Source organism: Battus philenor, unplaced genomic scaffold (genome assembly GCF_028537555.1).
Source record: "Battus philenor isolate CCGP_79_NKW_IND1 unplaced genomic scaffold, ilBatPhil1.0.hap1 SCAF_15, whole genome shotgun sequence".
Taxonomy (NCBI): domain Eukaryota; kingdom Metazoa; phylum Arthropoda; class Insecta; order Lepidoptera; family Papilionidae; genus Battus; species Battus philenor.
The window spans coordinates 6080216-6098516 of record NW_027181677.1 but is presented as its reverse complement, the minus strand read 5'-3'; the positions used below and the strand labels follow the sequence as shown (position 1 = coordinate 6098516).

Below are 18301 nucleotides of genomic sequence, written 5' to 3'. Positions count from 1 at the left end.
ACTTATTGACGTAAGTATTCTTGTAGGTACGCGCCGGCAACGATCGAACAGATAATATTCGAGGAATGACATTTGTTTATCTTGTCTACAGGAAAAACTATCGCGTTACGAGTAAAATGTGGATTTATTCAAACACGATGGCCCAAAAACTAAAATAAATAAAACGAACGACCCAATGTAAAAATTCTCCTTGACACCATAAACAAATACTATTTTTAAAGGCTACGAAAAACGAATTTACAGGAAAAATTGCATTCGTTTACTATCGACGCGATTACTTTCGTTAATCTACTGATCCGCTTCTGATTCGATCTTTTAGAAAAATCCCTCTGCGTTAAGCCACTATGAGTTTGTCAATGAGGCTCAAAGTGAGAGACCACATTTCTGTGCGGTCAAGCAACACATTGGAAGACACACGTTGAAGAAGCATTATCCCTCAAAGTTACAGAAGTCCTGTGACTAAAATGATGATGATATAATATGCCGATATTTTTAATTAATAAAAAGCGCCTGTTTTTTTTTAATTTCACAATTAGTTATATCCTAATCGTATCTACTTAAAATTACCGCATCTCAAAGTTCACCAAAGATAAGCGACTTATTGTAAATAATGATGATTACGATATGTCAATATTGTTGCCCAATGTAACATAATAAGCCACAATGTTTGTATTCGTTACGGACTAATCACCTTTGCGTGTAATTTAAGATATTATTCTTTAATTTTCAAACTCGACAATGTTCTAATTAAGTAAAACAATAAATATATAATGAACGTGTAGTTAACTGTACCGCGTAATTAATATAATATTCATCGGTGTTATTCGTCAATATACAGGGTGATTGATATAGCTTAAAAGGGAGTGAGGTAGAGCCCATTTGTTAGACAATATATTTATTGCTATATACCTATTTCCAATCAGCCTGTATATAGTGATGGTCCACGAATGGTAAATTGATTTTTTCTAAATGCAATACTTCTGGCAATAAAAAATCTAGTAAACAATAATCAATTTAAATATGTAGTAATCCGAATTATAAAAACGTTTTTATTACTATATTATCATTACGAAATTTATTATTTCTGTAAACGTTTATTTTCGGATAGAGTGTGTCATTCATTAATTGACAGTAAATCGGCTTTACATCCACCCATTTTAAACTTTAATACCTATAACTAATTACCGAGTATGAAAGACAATAAACATTGACAGTATTCTTATTAAATAACAAAGAGACTTAGACGTAGAAGAACGAATACTTAGTATATTTTTTTTTTCAAATTATTTTTTTCATTTCATAAGATCATTTTATAAATTGAATAAGTTTTAAATGTAGTTATTATTTCTCTTTTTATTTATTACTCCTAAATTCCAAAAAACTCAGGCAGTTATCAACACCAACTTAAACTGTACCTTTTTCATTTACATCACTTTTATATTTACAAGTCTCATAGTTATATTCTTTCACATGGTAGTTTACTTTAATATACAATACAATAATACATTTTATTGTTATCTCGACCTTAATCTGTGATCATTTAGGCTAACCACAGACGAAAATCATTAATTTTGCGCAATATTTTTTGTGCGTTATATAGCAGCTAAATATATATGATGATTCGTTTCGTTCTTGCTGGAAATGTTTTCACTGAAGTTTATCTATTTTTCTTTTTTGACACGGACTGGAGATTTTTGTACGTGAACATATGTACATAGCATAATTTCAGGAGTTTTTTATAGCTCCGCTATTGGGAGCTTCCCACTCCTTTTCGGTGTTTGGGACAGAGTTTTTCCATTTTTTAATTTTTTTTACTTTCTTTTTTATTTCCATATTCTTCTGTCATTCTTCACACGATCTATCTTTCTTCTTCCTTCATTCCTTCTATCTTTCTCTTCCATACTAATTACTAATTTCATAGGTTGTAAGTAGTATAACAATCAAGGTGTTATACACCTAAACCTTTTTTTCGTTAATTAAGATCACGTGCTGCTATTGAATAGTCGGCTCTTGCCACGCCAAGCTTTTATATTACATACAGATGATCCATTACGTAGACAGAGACTAAGGCTAAGCATCTACGCCTGTGTTACCATAGAATCTAGTTTAATACTGCGACTTCATGAATGTGTGCTCGAGAGAGAAGGACATATACTGTTCAATTGGTTATTATCGAATTACATTTATTTATATAAGATTTATTTTGTATGTTTTCGTATATGGGGCTTTAGAAAGTAATATGATTTTTCCAATTTACATGCAAATCAATGAAAATCTATATCAGTATTAATCACAAACATTGTTACTAGAAAGAGAATTTTTATTCAACTTTTATTTTAAAACTAACTTTTCCTCGCATAATGTAACTCCCCGCAATTTGAATTTCTGACTCACTTGGACGTGACCCTATTCCTGTTTTAATTAAGCAAAGATTTGCACAGTGTATAAGTTATATCGCTGTTAAGAATACTAAAATATCGAAATAAAAGTTTATGTATAGAGAAATCTGGGGACTATGAACACGGACACAGAGTTGAAATCACAATGGAAAGCTGATAGTCAAATTTAAATAGAAAGAAAATGTTATTGTTTGGTATAATGGAATAAATAATAAATTACTTCGTATATAATGTGTGTAATTGTACCACAATAGACAGAAAACACAGCCGGTAGAGGCGGCGTAAATAGGCCTCCAACTAGATGGACCCACATAGTCAAGGTCGCGGGAAGTCGCTGGGTACGGGCTGCATAAGACCGGTCATCACGGCGATCTTCGCCAGTGGTCTTGCATGGAGCGTCTTTCGACTGACATGACAATGAGAAACAAAAAAAAAGACCTAATTGTAACGTTTTAACCTTGAGAAACCTTTCGAGTTTACATCCACTTCGAACAAAAGACATACGATCAATATTAAAGAACATTGTTCAAAAATACGACCTCGTAAAAGTCGACTTGTTTATATCTTATAAAACGATTCAATGTTTAAGAGGAAATTGAATTCGAATACTAAAGAAGGAACATACAAGCATTTCAGAATTAACTTCCTTGTTTCTCATTAAAGGAAGTTGCGTCCAGTAAGACGCTTCTGATAAGACGTATTAAGATTAAATTGTTTCCTGTACATCACTCGCGCAGATTTACCAATTAAAGTGAACAGGATGTGTAATTTTATATCAGAGATTCAAGAAATTATATCATCATCATCATTTTAGCCGAAGGACCATCAATCGCTGGTTACAGGTCTCTCTTTCCCCAATTGATTTCCAAGAGTAGTACCTTAATTTCTTGTCGTTATTATTATTTGTATCGTAAAGATATGTTTTAACTTTAAGTATAAATTAAAACTCCTGTTCAACATCTCACACACACTGGAATATACATATTTAATTTCTTAGTTACTTCTACTCACCAAAATTTTTAACCGTCAAGTTTGAACGACAGATACGTTTTCGGACGCAAAATCGAATATTTTATGATACAGATCTGAACGAACTTATATTCGAAGTTATAAATAGAAGATATGCTGATTTGAATTAAATGTCGAAATAATCATTACGTTTTTCTCTCTATTTATATCTGTACTTTATTCAAAAAAGGAGAGTCCTAGCAATACATGTAGTACTCTTTTGTTTTCTTATACAGCTTGTATGTCTGTACAGACATGAAAAATTTTATAGCTATCCTCCGCCCCCATGCGAACTTAATGAACGCCTCCTCAACTTCCTCTGCGGTTAGAATTTCGTGAAATCCAGTCTTCGTTGACCTCTATTCGAGATAATAACATCCCTAACAAATATCAAGTTTCTAAGCCGCATGTTTTCTGAGATATTGTAATGAGTCAATACATTATTGGCAATCTTTTATACAAGTTGTTTTGTTATAGGTATAAATGCTTTAAAGGGGTGAATGTATAGCTCATTTTCTGTTAATTTATTTATGGTACAATAAAAATATCAATGCTTATAGAAATAGAAAATATCTTTATGATAAAAAGGTAAGAAAAAATGTTGTTAATAACTAATTATTGTTCACTATCTTTCCCTTCAGTCTTCGAACTACTAGAAGTTGTTGGCCAGTCACAATCCAAAATAAAAAATAAATTATAATTAATATAACATATTTCAGAATGTTCACTGTATATATATATGATTGAAAAGTTGTTTGAAAGATTTAAATGTTTTTTTTGAACAAATGACGTACGTTCACCGGTCATTTGTTACAAAGCTCCTATTACTAATCACCCTGAATAGAGGTAATCATGACTGGCATCACTGACAGAACAAGACACAAATGGAAAGTTTACGAGCACATACGCAAGATTATAACATTTTGACTTTAGTCAATGCAAATCAGAAATTAGTAACTAACAAAGTTAAAAGAATGCCGTACTTTGTATAAACAAAGTACAGCTGGATTGGTTCAAAACGCTTTATTGCCGGTTTGTGTTGCGCGCAATCTTAAAAGACGTAATTTAACGTTTCCGGAGCTCAGAAGTAATTTAATTTTGTAAGTGCACATGAAAATGTTGCTCGAATGAAATAGCAATACGTCGATAGCAGCGCTTCAAAGACAAGAGGGTTCATTAAGTTTTATCAAGAGAATAAGAATAAAAAAATTATAACCCGTGAATACTATTTAAATGTAAATAAAACTTTCCAACGCGAAAAAGAGTTAATAATGACCTTGAAATTCGTATACACCAGCCGATATATATCAAACCATAATGAGACAGTTTTAAATTACAAATAATTTCCATTACTTGTTAGTTCCAGGAAATTTCCCGCCTTTATGCAATACAAGATAGAATAAAAAATTATTGCTAAGAACATTGTTTATTATACGTAGTGAGTTTATAATCATTCTTAGAACTGTTACAAGTGAGTTGGTAACAGCCGTGTATACATGTGTGTCACTTAGCTTAAATATAATCTTAAGTATTTTTTGTATGAGAAACTAATTAAAAAACTATAAATGACTTCGCGATGTAAGTGTAATAATTCATTAAAACCGCGTGAAATTTGCCTTAGATAATAATAAATCTACTACTAAAGTTTATATACTCAGCGTGGACCACGAAATTTGCAAATTTTTTATGAAAAGTAAAATAATAATAATAATTAAGTTCCTCTAATTATTTAAATGATCGTCTGTATTCACACGTCTGGAAGCGACTAAACAAAATTTTGGCAAACGATATTGACGCTGTAAAATGTTTCACAATACCTGGTAGAAACGTACCAAAATAAAAGAATTCACAAGGCATCAGTAACACAAACATTAAATGTTTAAAGAAATATATTAAATTTACCGTAAAAATAACAGCCTCGCAAAAACGTATGTTGTTTCCAGAAATATTGAAAGCGACAGTATATTAACCCAAGAATTTACAATTACCAATAATTATTATTTACGGTGTATTTAAATTACGCGGTTTATTTAAGAGTTACATATTGCCAATTAATTTTAAAAATCTGTGGATGTCTTTTTTGATCCAAATAAATAAAAGACGAACATTTTGCTCAAAGAAAATTTAAATTATCTTACAGCAAAAAATGTCCCGCAACCGGCTGACATTACAAACTCACGCTTAAGCTACCTCCGTTATATCCATAATGGGTTCCCAATTCCATTAAATCGCCTGAATGAATAACATACTTCGTTTATTGTGCGCTCCAAACATTTTAATTGCTTAACGATAAGTAATTTCAAGTTGGGAAAGTTCAAAACAATATCAATTATGCGACGAAATAAATCAGCGCTGCGTTAAATTAATGGGAAACATAACGTATTTCATTAATGTTACAACGCATTGAATTATATAATGTTACAATAAAACGAGAAGAGTGTTGACCACGTGCCTGTTGAGGCAGGCCCCCCTCTAGATGGAGCGGTGATATAGTTTAGGTCACGAGAATTCCCTGGATGCGGACAACGCAGGACCGGCTTGACGATCTTCAAAGGTGGCATATATGCCTTGTAGTGAACATCTATCTGCTAATGTGATGACAATTATTATAAAACTACAAAACATCACATCGTTACATAGGAATTATTTTACCTATATCTCAACAAATAGTAAATATTAAGATTTGAGTACAGAAGTAACAAAACTAACTCTTCTTAATTAACAAAACAAACAAAAGATTTCATACATATCCATAACACTTACACGCACAATCTAAGCACATAAACAGGAACACTGTTATCATTTTTATCTTAAAATAAATTCTTTGCAGCGCATATCTCTATCTCGTTAAGCATGCCACTGTATGCGTTTTATTCGATGCACTACGTCCGTGAAGTGTATGCATCTCAACTTTTATGAACTTTTAATGATTTATCAGAAAAAAATAACTAAATCGTCTGTTTTTAATAAGTTGAGAGTATAATTTCAAAGTAGTCTTTGTTAAATAATGCAACTGGACTAGGAATCATTTAAATTCGTTTTTATTTGCAGAAGCATGATATAACATACTACAAAAAAAAAACATCAAACCGATTGGAAAAGAAAAACTCAATAGTATTATTAACAATGAAAAGACAAAAAGGTTAATTTATGAGCATCTTCTGCACAAATTCGGTAATGCTAAGTCTAATGATATGTCTTAATTTTAATCGATTTCTGGGTTAGTTTTTAATTGCAAGCAAACTCTTGTTAACATAAGTTGTTGAGAAAACCATTTTAGATTGTTGGCGAACCAAATTTTAATATCTTCGGATTCTGAAATGTTCTATACCGTTTAAAATGTAAATATTACAACTGCAGATTTTAAGCAAATTAAGCAGATATTCGATATCATCAAAACATACTTATTACTTTAACGATTAACGTCTAAAATAGCGAACGGTAAAATACGTTTCATAAAAAATACTAATTAACATAAAGAAGTTCTCACAGAAACTCAAACAATGTCGGGTAAAAAAGGCTCCACGCGACAGGCACGTACACCGTAATAAAAATGAACGGCTTAATTAAGATAGATGTTACCTACCGCGATATATGAAATGGTAAATATTTTACGACTTTTTTTAAAAGTAACATTTTATATTCATTTTCGACATTCCAATAGACGAAACATATTTATTTAACATATCATCTTTAATTCATTGAAAATTTAATAACACAGATCAAATATATTTACAATTGTCCAAAAGTTATAACACAAGAAAAATTAATAAATTATAACTCATAACGTTCCTGACGGCAGCCTATTGCGGCTTAAAAAAACTATAGCATTTTCATTACATATAAGAAAAAAAAAAACAATATTTAATATCGACTAAAAAACTTAAGTGCGTTATATATAACAGCACAAAGTAAAATTAAAACACACAAATATAAAATAAAACGTCTGACATTATAGTATTTGTTCTATCACATATTTACAGCTCTATAAACCAAACCCACCCGTCCATGTTCCATTTTATAATCACATAAGCAATATAGGACATACTTAGCCTCGTAAATTTAGTTATAGAGTTAAAAGTAAACCAGTACATGGATCGTAAAGTAAAGAGAGTAATAAGATTCTGTACACTCTACGTATCTATAAACACGGAATGGATTCGTTTACAATTAGAAATTGCTTAGTCATTTTATACGAAACAATCTACGGATGATTGGTTATAAGGGTAATAGCTTTAAAGAGGTGAATGTATCGTTCATTTGAACTTTCACTCCTATTTCAAATCAGCCTGTGATCACTCTGAAATTTGTTACATTTATTTATTCTTTCTGTTTAATTAAGGCAGGTCAATAACTTTTCGTACTATAAAGTCTGCAAGGAAGGACAGTAAAAAATAATTATTTTTAGTATGTAGTAATCCGAATTTTCAAAACGCCTTTTCCTACTATATTATCAAAGTGTTATATTTCTCAAAATAATTGTTTATTGGATAGATGACAGTATAACCAATCACCTGTAGATTCATAAAGACGTCGAAAAGTTATTATTCCGAAGTTTTTATTAAGTGGAAAATTTATAGGTACTATTTATAACTTCAATATTCATTAAGTACTCCGCTAATCTAAACTCGAGTGTTTCGAGAAAACTTACTTCCCTGATAATGTACATCAATTGAAATCTGCGCTGATAACCATTTTTATGGGGATATTTAAACGATTATTTTACTTAAACAAAATTAAGGTACAAAAATAAATTTGATAAGCCTTCAAAAATCAACGTTCATTAAAAATACCTTTAATTATTCCAGTAGTATCATAATGACAAAATTAGCATCAGCTATTTTTAATGCATGAGTTACAATATTATGCGTAAAATTTATAATTAAAATTTACGAAACAAAATTTTAGGGTTGTTAATTTTTCTAACATATTTTAATACGAAATAGTTTTGGTTTGTTAATTAGAGATGAAATAATTATAAATAATCCTCGAGATAATTAATCCTAAAATAATATTTTATTCATTTATAGGCATTTCATAATATTCAGTGTTCAATTGCATAGTTTCGATATGCCATGTCACGTATATATATTAGTAACTAATATTGGTACGTAAATAATACTTACAACGTCAAGGATTTTACCGTTCTGATACTCGATACATTAAGAATATAAAGTATTGAGCGCCATTGTTGTATTCGGCGCCGCAAGTTTAAAAGGGTTGTACAACAAAAGGTGAACATAATATATTTAACCCATCCATTTTATGCTGTCAAAGTTGCTTTTAGGATCATTTAGGGGGCCGAAAATCTCTCGACGAATTGTCTCGACCGTCAAATATAGCAGTTACAGTTGTTTTAGATCCTTATCAATCCTTATTATAAATTATTACTAAAACTGAATACGTGAAAATTTTCATCATTCATGGAATCCAAATGGAACTGTTGAAATTTATTGAGATTTAATCATCATCATTTAAGCCGTAAGACTTCCACTGCTAGACATAGACCTTACTATAGATTTGTAATAAGACCTAACGGAAGTGACCTGCATCTGGCGTCTTCGTTGTGGTTTACACGTAAATAATTAAAAAGCTATCTTAAGTACAGTCGATGAAAAAAAATAATAACACGCAAGTTATATTCACCACAAGTGGCTATAATTGTATAAATAACTTAAGACATCAGTTTTGTGTATCGAGATAAATAAAATATAATTATAAAAAATAAAACATTTTTGCAGTCTTATCTTATATCTGTCGCCAAAAAGACATGCTTAGGCTTTATTTATAGTTTTAACTAGAGTAATGAAGTAATTCAGTACAAGTATACAATTTATCTTAAATGTACATTTTAATTTATACAAACACGGTGGAGAAACGACATTTCGAGTAACTCACACAACAATGACAATGTAAAGCGCAAATTAGATGCAAAACTTTAGTCTCTTTTATTACACTACTTGAACTGCGATGTGTGAATCTATTTTAATTTTCGCAGTTTCATATTTTAAGCATAAAGTGAGTTTGCATTTGCATGATAATTTCAAATTCTATGTACATATATACCAGACATGATCCCGACTAGAAGAACGACTGTACTGTGAAATGAGTTTAGATAGCAATACAAAGTTTAGTTTATTTTCTTCGTTTAAAATCCAAGTATACATTGTTTTGGTTTATATTTGTTTATTGTATTAAGCTTAATATCAATTGATTTGTTAAAAATTACAGTAGATCACACGACTCTATTTATTTTAAAGCATAATCAAGTTTAATTTTATAATAAATAATTCAAGTGCTATTGCCATTATGAAGAAATATATTATATTTTTAGTAACAAGAAATACTTCATATTAATATTATAAACTATGCATTGATTTATTACAAGAATTCCATACGAAATGTATTCTTACAAGGCGTTCATAGTAGGCGACGGCAACACAATTTAATAGGTTTTTATTAATAGAAGAATAGCATGAAAATCCCGAATTAACAATAGATTTTTCTCTTGAAAACGACTCTTTACATAAATACTGATACTGTATATAAATCTGCAAATTATGTCATCCTTTCCGCCATCAAAATATCCACATCGGATTTATTTAAAACTCTAAAAATAAAATTTTATCGTTTCACATGAATGAAAATGAACGCAAACCGTAAAATAGCTTTGAGCCGACAACACCGGAACATTATGACGTCTTCGTCTGACACAAAGCTGTAAAAAACTTTAGTCACTAGACTAAAAATAGTGGCGCTAAAATAGATTACGAAAGGCCATTAGCTTTTGCTTATCAGGTTATTGCGAATGATTACATATATTTGTACATTACATTTAAACTGGCGATTTAATATCTATGTCAACGCTACAAAAAGGAAGATTCCTTTGGCAAATTGACGTAAAACGATTATTTAAGAATACACGTTTTGAAATAGTTCTTATGTATGTTTTGTTATTTATCATTAATTTAAATGTGAAATTGTATTCTGTAATCGAAAACTTGATTTTAAACTATAAATTTTATTAAACTTTACAGGTTGATTTTGTTAGTAAAAGATTTTACACCTATTTCCAATCACCTTGTATTAAAAGATCACTCAGAAATATGGCCAATTAATTTATTGGTATTCATCAGGCCAATAAATTCTGGGAGTATCAGATCTGCAACGACAGCTGGTCACCAATAAATAAAATTTAAATTGTAATAATCTGAACGTAATACATTATTTTTCTTACTATAACATCATTATGACTTATATTATAACAAGTGAGTGACAAAAGTAAGGATACGTACTTTTCTTGTGGTGGAGACATGATCCGTGGAGGCGACACATACTCGCCGTTTGCCCCATACGGGCGCTACCTTGCCCTGGTATCCATGCGCTCGGCCACGGCGCCACCAAATGTCTACATTCCCACAATCCTCATTTACACTTACTGTACACTTCACTATCTCAATAAATTATTGACACGATTACATCTTTTGTAACTAAACACCTTTTCAGTACGACACCGACTGTATTATTTTACTTGTTGATTATCCATCGTTATTAATCTTTAAATCGACTATCTATTGCCTTAGGATTTAAAAACTCTAACCTCAATGCGTCCGCCATGGAATGTTGTATAATGTATATAGTATAGTAGAACACAGTGTAAAAAAATGCCCCAAACTAGCTTTTACAATCTTTTTACATACTCCTTACATCATCTTGTGTGCCGATAGATGTTTATTGATAGGCATAGGCCTCCCTCAAAATCGCCCCCCTGATCGGTCTTTCGCCCCCTGCATTTAACAACCTTAATTATGTCATCGGTTCACCTACAGAGGGCCTACCGTTTCTTACTGAGTGGCGATTCTGTCAATTCCCTTTGGGCATAAACAAACCAAAAGTTAGTTACTTATGCTCCGCTCATACCTATATTCTTTATTAAGAGTTACACGAGGTAAGTTTTCACTCAAGCTAGAGAATTATTTGAATATCAACAAAATATAAATTTTATTTAAAAAAATTACAAGCCTATCCCTTTCGATGTAGTGTTTTTATTGTAGTGTAAAACATCGCGACCAACATCTTAGAAACCATTGTAGTAAAGCTTGTGGAAATATTCTAACAAGATGTTGAGAGGATATCAAATGTGTTACAAATAAATGTATATTACAACAATCTAGCAAGCTATCATTGAAAAATAAGTTATAATGATACGATGTTTTAATAGCTGTCAGTAAGAACAGTTTACAGAAGTAATTCGTTATCGCCGTATCAGTCGTGCGGCGTGATGTATCTTGATATCTCTATATCAGTAAGAAAATCTCGTATAAACAGCTTGTAATTATATCTTGTGAAGTATCGAAACAAAATATATGTAATTTAAACCTAGTCCAAATAACAAATACACACTTTAAATAATTTTGTTAATAATATTCTAGAATAATCGTAGAAAGAAAATTTCACTCGCAAATTCTACAATCATAGCTTAGTTCCATTGCATTTCGTTTAAGTCCTTAAATATATGAAAAAAAAATTAAACACGTACCTATTAAATAGTATATTATCGCAAAACTTTACACTATAACCGTTCAACTATAAATTTCAAATTGTTGTCAAAACAACACAGCGTCATTCAGACAGACGGTTAGAAACTCCTTTGATAAATTGATTCCGAGAAAAAGTAGATAGTAACGCCGATACAAATGATCGTAACCGGCGCTAGAAAACATCGAAGTGGCATTGATTAATCGTCCCCAGTACAGGCTTCAAATGCCACTCATGAATGGATGTAGTAAGAGAAAATTATCGCTGATTGACGCCGTTTCGCATTTCATACACAAAGAAGCTTCTTATATGAAAATGCGTAAAAACGGAAAATATTATTAGAACAATTATCGAATCAGAAACATAGTTGCTAACCATTTTATCGTTGAAAAGATTATCTTAAAGGCATAAAATTAATATAAAAAAATTAATATTTCTGTGCACAAGTTTCAGTAAACAAGCGTAGAAAATAATTATAATTGTTTAACGATGCTATGAACTATAATCGAAGTACGTGTTAAAGACTTAAGTAAATATATCCAAGCAATTTCAAGCGCACAAGTAAAGTCCAAACTATACAGCTTTCGTTTAAGTTTAAAAGAGATAGTATTCTATCATTATAGACGCCCACCGTAAGGCATAAGCTATACCGTGTATGGAAGGTTTAGTCTCTTGTGAAATGGAAACGGGTAAGATAGGATAAGGTAAGACATACACTACCGCCCAAAAGTTAGGAAACAGTGAGGTAAAATCAAATACAACAAAATATAAAGATCTTCAATTACTTATATTAATATAAAATTAAAAATTTAACAAAAAGTAACTTAAACCAAAGAGAAAATTAACAGATAATGGGAAACTTAATCAAATTTTAGGTTCATCAAAGTGGCCACCTTCCGCTTTAATGATTTCAGCACAAATTTTAGGCATTTATTAATTCACCTCTTAAAATAATCTTCATCTACTTGTTCCATTCATTCTCTAATAAATAAATGTTCTGAGAAAGTAGGAGAGGAAATTTTCACTCTATCGAGTTCATCCCAGACGAGTTCTATTGGAGACAGATCAGATGACTGTGATGGCCATTTCATTATTTCTAATACCTTTTCAAGAATTTTATTGGAATTTTGGCACAGTTTGAAAGATTGCTTAAAATCATTGTCTGGCTGAAATGTAAATTTAGGACCAATCAGATTTAGTCCACAGGATACGGCCGTATCCCAAAGAATTATTAAATAAACTTCTTTGTTTAGTTTTCCAGTTATCCTCACAAGATTTCCGGGTTTATTGTTCCCGAAACATCTCCCATCCATCACACTACCACTACCATATTTCACTGTTGGCACTGTACACGCTTCGGAAGCTCTTTCTTCTCTTGATCGGCGTAAAAACACACGTCTATTAGATCCGAAAATCTGAAATTTCGATTTATCACTCTATAGAACATTTTCCAATTGGTCTGTAGTCCAATTTTTATGTATCTTTGTCCATTCTAGTCTATTTTGCTTGTGTCTAAATGTTAATTTAGGCTTCTTAGCAGCAACAGATCCTCTTACACCCATAGCAAGAAGTCGTCGTTTAACAGTTGTTAGTGAGATGGGCGTTTCTCGCGTGTTATACACTGTTGCAGTAATTTGTGGCGCTGATAAGCGTCGATTCCGTTTAGACAGAACTATGATGAAGTTATCTTGAGTAGTTGTGATCGTAGACCTGCCTGTCCTTTTTCTGTCTGCGTTTGTCTCCGTTTCTTGTTTTCTTGCAAGAGTGTAATGAACACCTTTGCAATAAATTCTAAGCCTTACTGCAATTTGACGTTCACTGTATCGTTCCTCTCGAAGCATACAAATAGCTTTTTGCTGTATAAGCATCATTTGCTTGCGTTTTGCCATTTTCAAAAGAAAAAATGCGGGAAAAGCCGTAGTCAATAATTTCTGAATATAAATAATCAAATACAAATAATGCAACACTTCAAACCACAGAAAAATGCAACCCCAGTCCTAAGTCATTAAACACCTGTTTCGTCAAAATCATAACATTCATTACAAATTTTTACCGCCTATAGTAGGTGTTTTTTGACCAATAACAGATGTGCTCCTAAACTTTGGACGGTAGCGTTTTTAATATTCTAATTTATTTTTAATATTTCCTTCAACTATTATTAAAACATGAAGAAAACTTACAAATTTTTATGTAATTGACATCAAGAGAGTTTTCTATAATAAATATAAAAAAATATAAACTATACAATATCTCTACAATCAATTGTTATAATAATTCAGTGGTAAATAGCTTTATACGTCTAATAAAAAGGTAGCACACTTCCGTCCTGTTTTACAAATCTACATTTCTCTATCTTGTACTGAAATTGAAAATAATACGTCAATTAATATAAAACCACTTCGTTAGTTCTCATGAGGTTAAGAAACATAATAAACCCAAAATGCAGCCCTTAAAGTTATTTAAACCCTATAAGGTTCATCAAAAAGTAAAATTAAATTTAAAAAAAAATAAAACCGATCTCTCTCGCTCCTGAAAATAATACTGCACGTTGAATAGGCACTTAGCGGTGACCTCACACAATCACATTTGACATCCGATATAATTAAAGTCGGAATTAACACAGAAACAGACTGCTTTAATTGAAATTTATGGATAACACAAAGAGAGATTTATGTGTTAAATCCCGAAGTGATTATGTAATATACGTGCACGTGCTACATTAAAATACTACACTGGATTTTTACTGAAAAGCCTAGCATGTGGTAGTGGTAAGTAGTCAAGTGTTTAGAATTACCAGAGACGATTATGATGACTAAAATAATATGAAATGCGCTATTAACTTGAAGATCTTAGACGGATTTATCTAAACATAATCTACGATTCGATTATGGTGACTAAGAATATTCTGAACACAAAAATAACTCCAAAGTACTATTTGAGAAATTTTATTGCTCTAACAGAAATGCGGCGTTACCACAATATGTTAATCTGTGTTCACGTAAGACAAGTATTTCTTTAATTATTTTACTCTAACTCCGTTTCAATCGCAATGGAAAACGTGTTTCAATAGTTTCCAAGCAATCCAGTTCAATATAATTTAGCAACTTTCGAAGAATTTCAAACGGAGTTTAATGTAATTAAACGAAAGTTCCTTAAATAATTGTAGCTTCCAACTTGTTACTTTACAATCAAAAGACCATCAAATGAACTTTATGAATATGTTTAAGTCATCAAGAAAATGAGAATACACTGATTAGATGTGAAAGGCAAATCGATAAAACAAAATATAGGGTATATTAACAATCCCAACGTTTGGTGGGTAGAAATATATTAAAAAGATCTACTAATGTTTATTCCACTACCGTCGTTTTTAATCATCGGTCAGTTGCCGCGCGGATCTCTACGCCATGGCATTGCTACGAACGTTTCAAAGAAAAGTGGTAATTAGATGCTTGTACTGTTAAATAATTTGACTAATCATTCTTGAGAAGCTGGGATATCCCAGTGTTGTTTCTTTTGAGATAATTTGTAATATATTTGCCTGTTTCACCGCTGAAAAGAACGAGCCACGCCCACAAATGTCACGTCATATCTCGCCGCTGTCTCCGAGCCTGCACTGCCACCTTTCCAGGGTGATTGTCATCGAAAGGTACGTGGGGTCTTTTCTCTCATCAGGCTGGGCAATGATTACTTATTCTTCATACAGTCCGCTTATTTATTAAACCCCAGCTAAAACTACCAGTTTCTCGTACAGAAAAGACTCTCCCTTTGAGCGGGATCATTTTGATCCTACTCTGAATGGCGTATATTCTTATCGTTTATTACACAAAATATTGCAATTAGGTAACGATTTTGTACCTAACTTTTTGTTGCGAACGTATATTGTGAACTCGAAGAATCACGCTTAAAACTGTCTCAGATTGGGAAATTTCTAGAGAAGACATTTTAAATGCTAAATTAGCCGTGTGATGATTAACATAAGGAAAAATATTTTAATCAAATGCGAGATTTATACGACATGTCTTTGCAAATCACAGGAAATAAAGATGTCCGCAATTCATAATAAAAACGTAAAACATAGATTCTCTCAGGTCTAATTTTGAAAAACTAGTATTTGAAATTTTCGAAAATGAATTTCGGGTGGATTTTAAATCTAGTTTGCGTAGTCAGCATCTCAAGAGTTTTGATGACTTGTACTTTCGCCATTCTTTTTTCATTTTTTGTAAAATTTTACTCTCTGGTGCACATTTACTTTTATATTCCTAAAATAAATAAATTTCATTATTTATTGTCTTGTATTCAGGGTCCCGTTTTAAGAATTGTACGCAATCTACCAATTTCTGCCAGTAACTAAGATTTAGTTTGGCAAAACCTATCACGATAATTGCATTTTAGTAGGTAGGTATCTTGACAAAATGAGTTTTTCGCCGCTTAATAAAGAGTCATCGTCTAGTTTTAAAGCCATCGAAATGCGAATCTAAAATTTGCTTTGCATGCTTTAGATTCGCAAATAAAATCCTTTTTAGAAAAGTTACATTAAAAAGTTTTATCCAAAATTTTAGATCTCTTGTCCATTCGTTCAAAATCGTATTAAAATTATTGATCATTGTGCAACTACCCTCTTTGTCATCTCAACAAAATACAAAAAGTCAACAATCTAACAATAAAAAGACATTTTCTCACGCGTCAACCTCGGCACAAAACAAATTTTAGTGTTAACATTGCAATAGAAATCATGATTTACCGATGCGACCAATTTCGCAATATGACATGTACTGAAGAGGTCCCTGCTGATTCCCTTAGGTTATGTCGTCATTGTTTAAAGCCGAACAAAATCGCGAGTAAGTGTAAAAGTGATTTTAAATGTTGATTTTAAACATCATCACTCAAAGTGGCGTGTCTTTCAAGATGACATGTCACTGCTTAAGAGTGGAGGATTCGTGCTTCGTAAATTGTTGGGCAATCGTCCTGAACTTTTGACGCAAATGAAGCCAGATCAAGAGTCTGCTATTAACTTTCATGACGAAACGTTATCGTCTGTAAAAATTTCACTGTTTGACGTGGTTGCCCTCTTGTGACTCCTTTTCCATCACCTATAATCTTTGCGATTCGCAATTGTTATAATTTTATAAAAGGTAGATTTATTTTTCTTAAATGGCAACACTACTCGACTCCGTCAATCTTATGTGACAACTTCCGGAAAGGATTGAGAGTGGTGGGGTTGAAACAGCGTTTTGAATATAGAGTCAGGAACTCGGTTACTCGTTCGATAACCATCGAGGTGATAAGTTGTCTGGTGGAAACTATACTAGTTGGCCGATAAGAGTATTAAAAGTGGATTAAGAGTATTTACTGTGCAGTGAATTTGAGTTTTTCTGATACAATCGACTATAAGGTTAGTATTAAAATTGTTAGCCAGCATTTTCGACCCTGTGGGCTTTTTTTCGCAATGTACGTTTGTGACCAAGTGTATCATGCAAGATTTATGAAAACTGAGCATATGTTGAAATGATCGCTTGCTGTATGACATTAACATGAAATGGGATAAATTTATATCCCTGCTGCCGCCGCTATCGCAGCTTCGTATTGAGCGACACTTACTAGTGCCACGACACACAAGTGTTCAGCATTTTGTGATGCGTCATCGCGCGGCTACACATCTGTGCACTCTATGAACTGTGACGTTAGAGCAAAATTCAGATTGCTAATGAGCAAATCTAAAGTCGCTCTAATCAAGCCCATGTGTATACTTCGATTAGAGTTGATGACAGCCGTTCTGCTGACCAAACTAGTTTTCGTTGTTGTGCAAAATTTTTTAAAGATTTAGATTTTGCTATATTCGTATTTAGTGAATCTAGTGTGGTCCTATCCTGGATACATAATCCACCTTCCAATTATGTTTGTGAGGAATCAAGTAAGTGAATTCACTAATGTAGTTCCTCCGAATTGTTGGCTACACCTGAATAATGAAAATAATGTTGCCGATGTATGTTCACAAGGCGCATTGCAAAATCAGCTGGCTGAACATGCTCACCAGTAGATATACGACCCAACTGGGCTTTATTAAAGAGAAGAATGGTCCACTAATATATTTCCCTTTAAAATAAAAACATGACTCCCAAACTAAAGTCAAATTTTGATACTTTCTGTTTTTTTCATCAACGAAGATAGAAAACATGAAAAACCCCATGTTTACCCCATATTTGTTATTCGAAAAATTTTCATCGTATCCTAAATTATAAAGGGTAATGGCTTGGTGCAAGCGATTGATAAAAAATGTGTTGCCTAAAAGTTAATCACGATCCCATGGAACACTCGGAATGTGTGATTGTGCATACAAGCTCACGAAAAGGTTA

General features: G+C 32.0%; 1 protein-coding gene across 6 annotated transcripts in view; it reads right to left on the bottom strand.

Annotated features, from left to right (window-relative positions):
- Positions 1 to 18301, bottom strand: part of Pde11 (Phosphodiesterase 11) — a 206302-nt gene that overhangs the window by 94430 nt on the left and 93571 nt on the right. The window contains exon 2 of one of the 6 annotated variants that reach the window (XM_068762041.1): positions 10703 to 10905. The exons of the other annotated variants lie outside the window; for them this stretch is intronic. Within the exon in view, the coding sequence (XP_068618142.1) occupies positions 10703 to 10760 (58 nt within the window). The 5' untranslated portion in view covers positions 10761 to 10905. The remainder of the gene's footprint in view (positions 1 to 10702; positions 10906 to 18301) is intronic. 6 annotated transcript variants of the gene reach the window in all.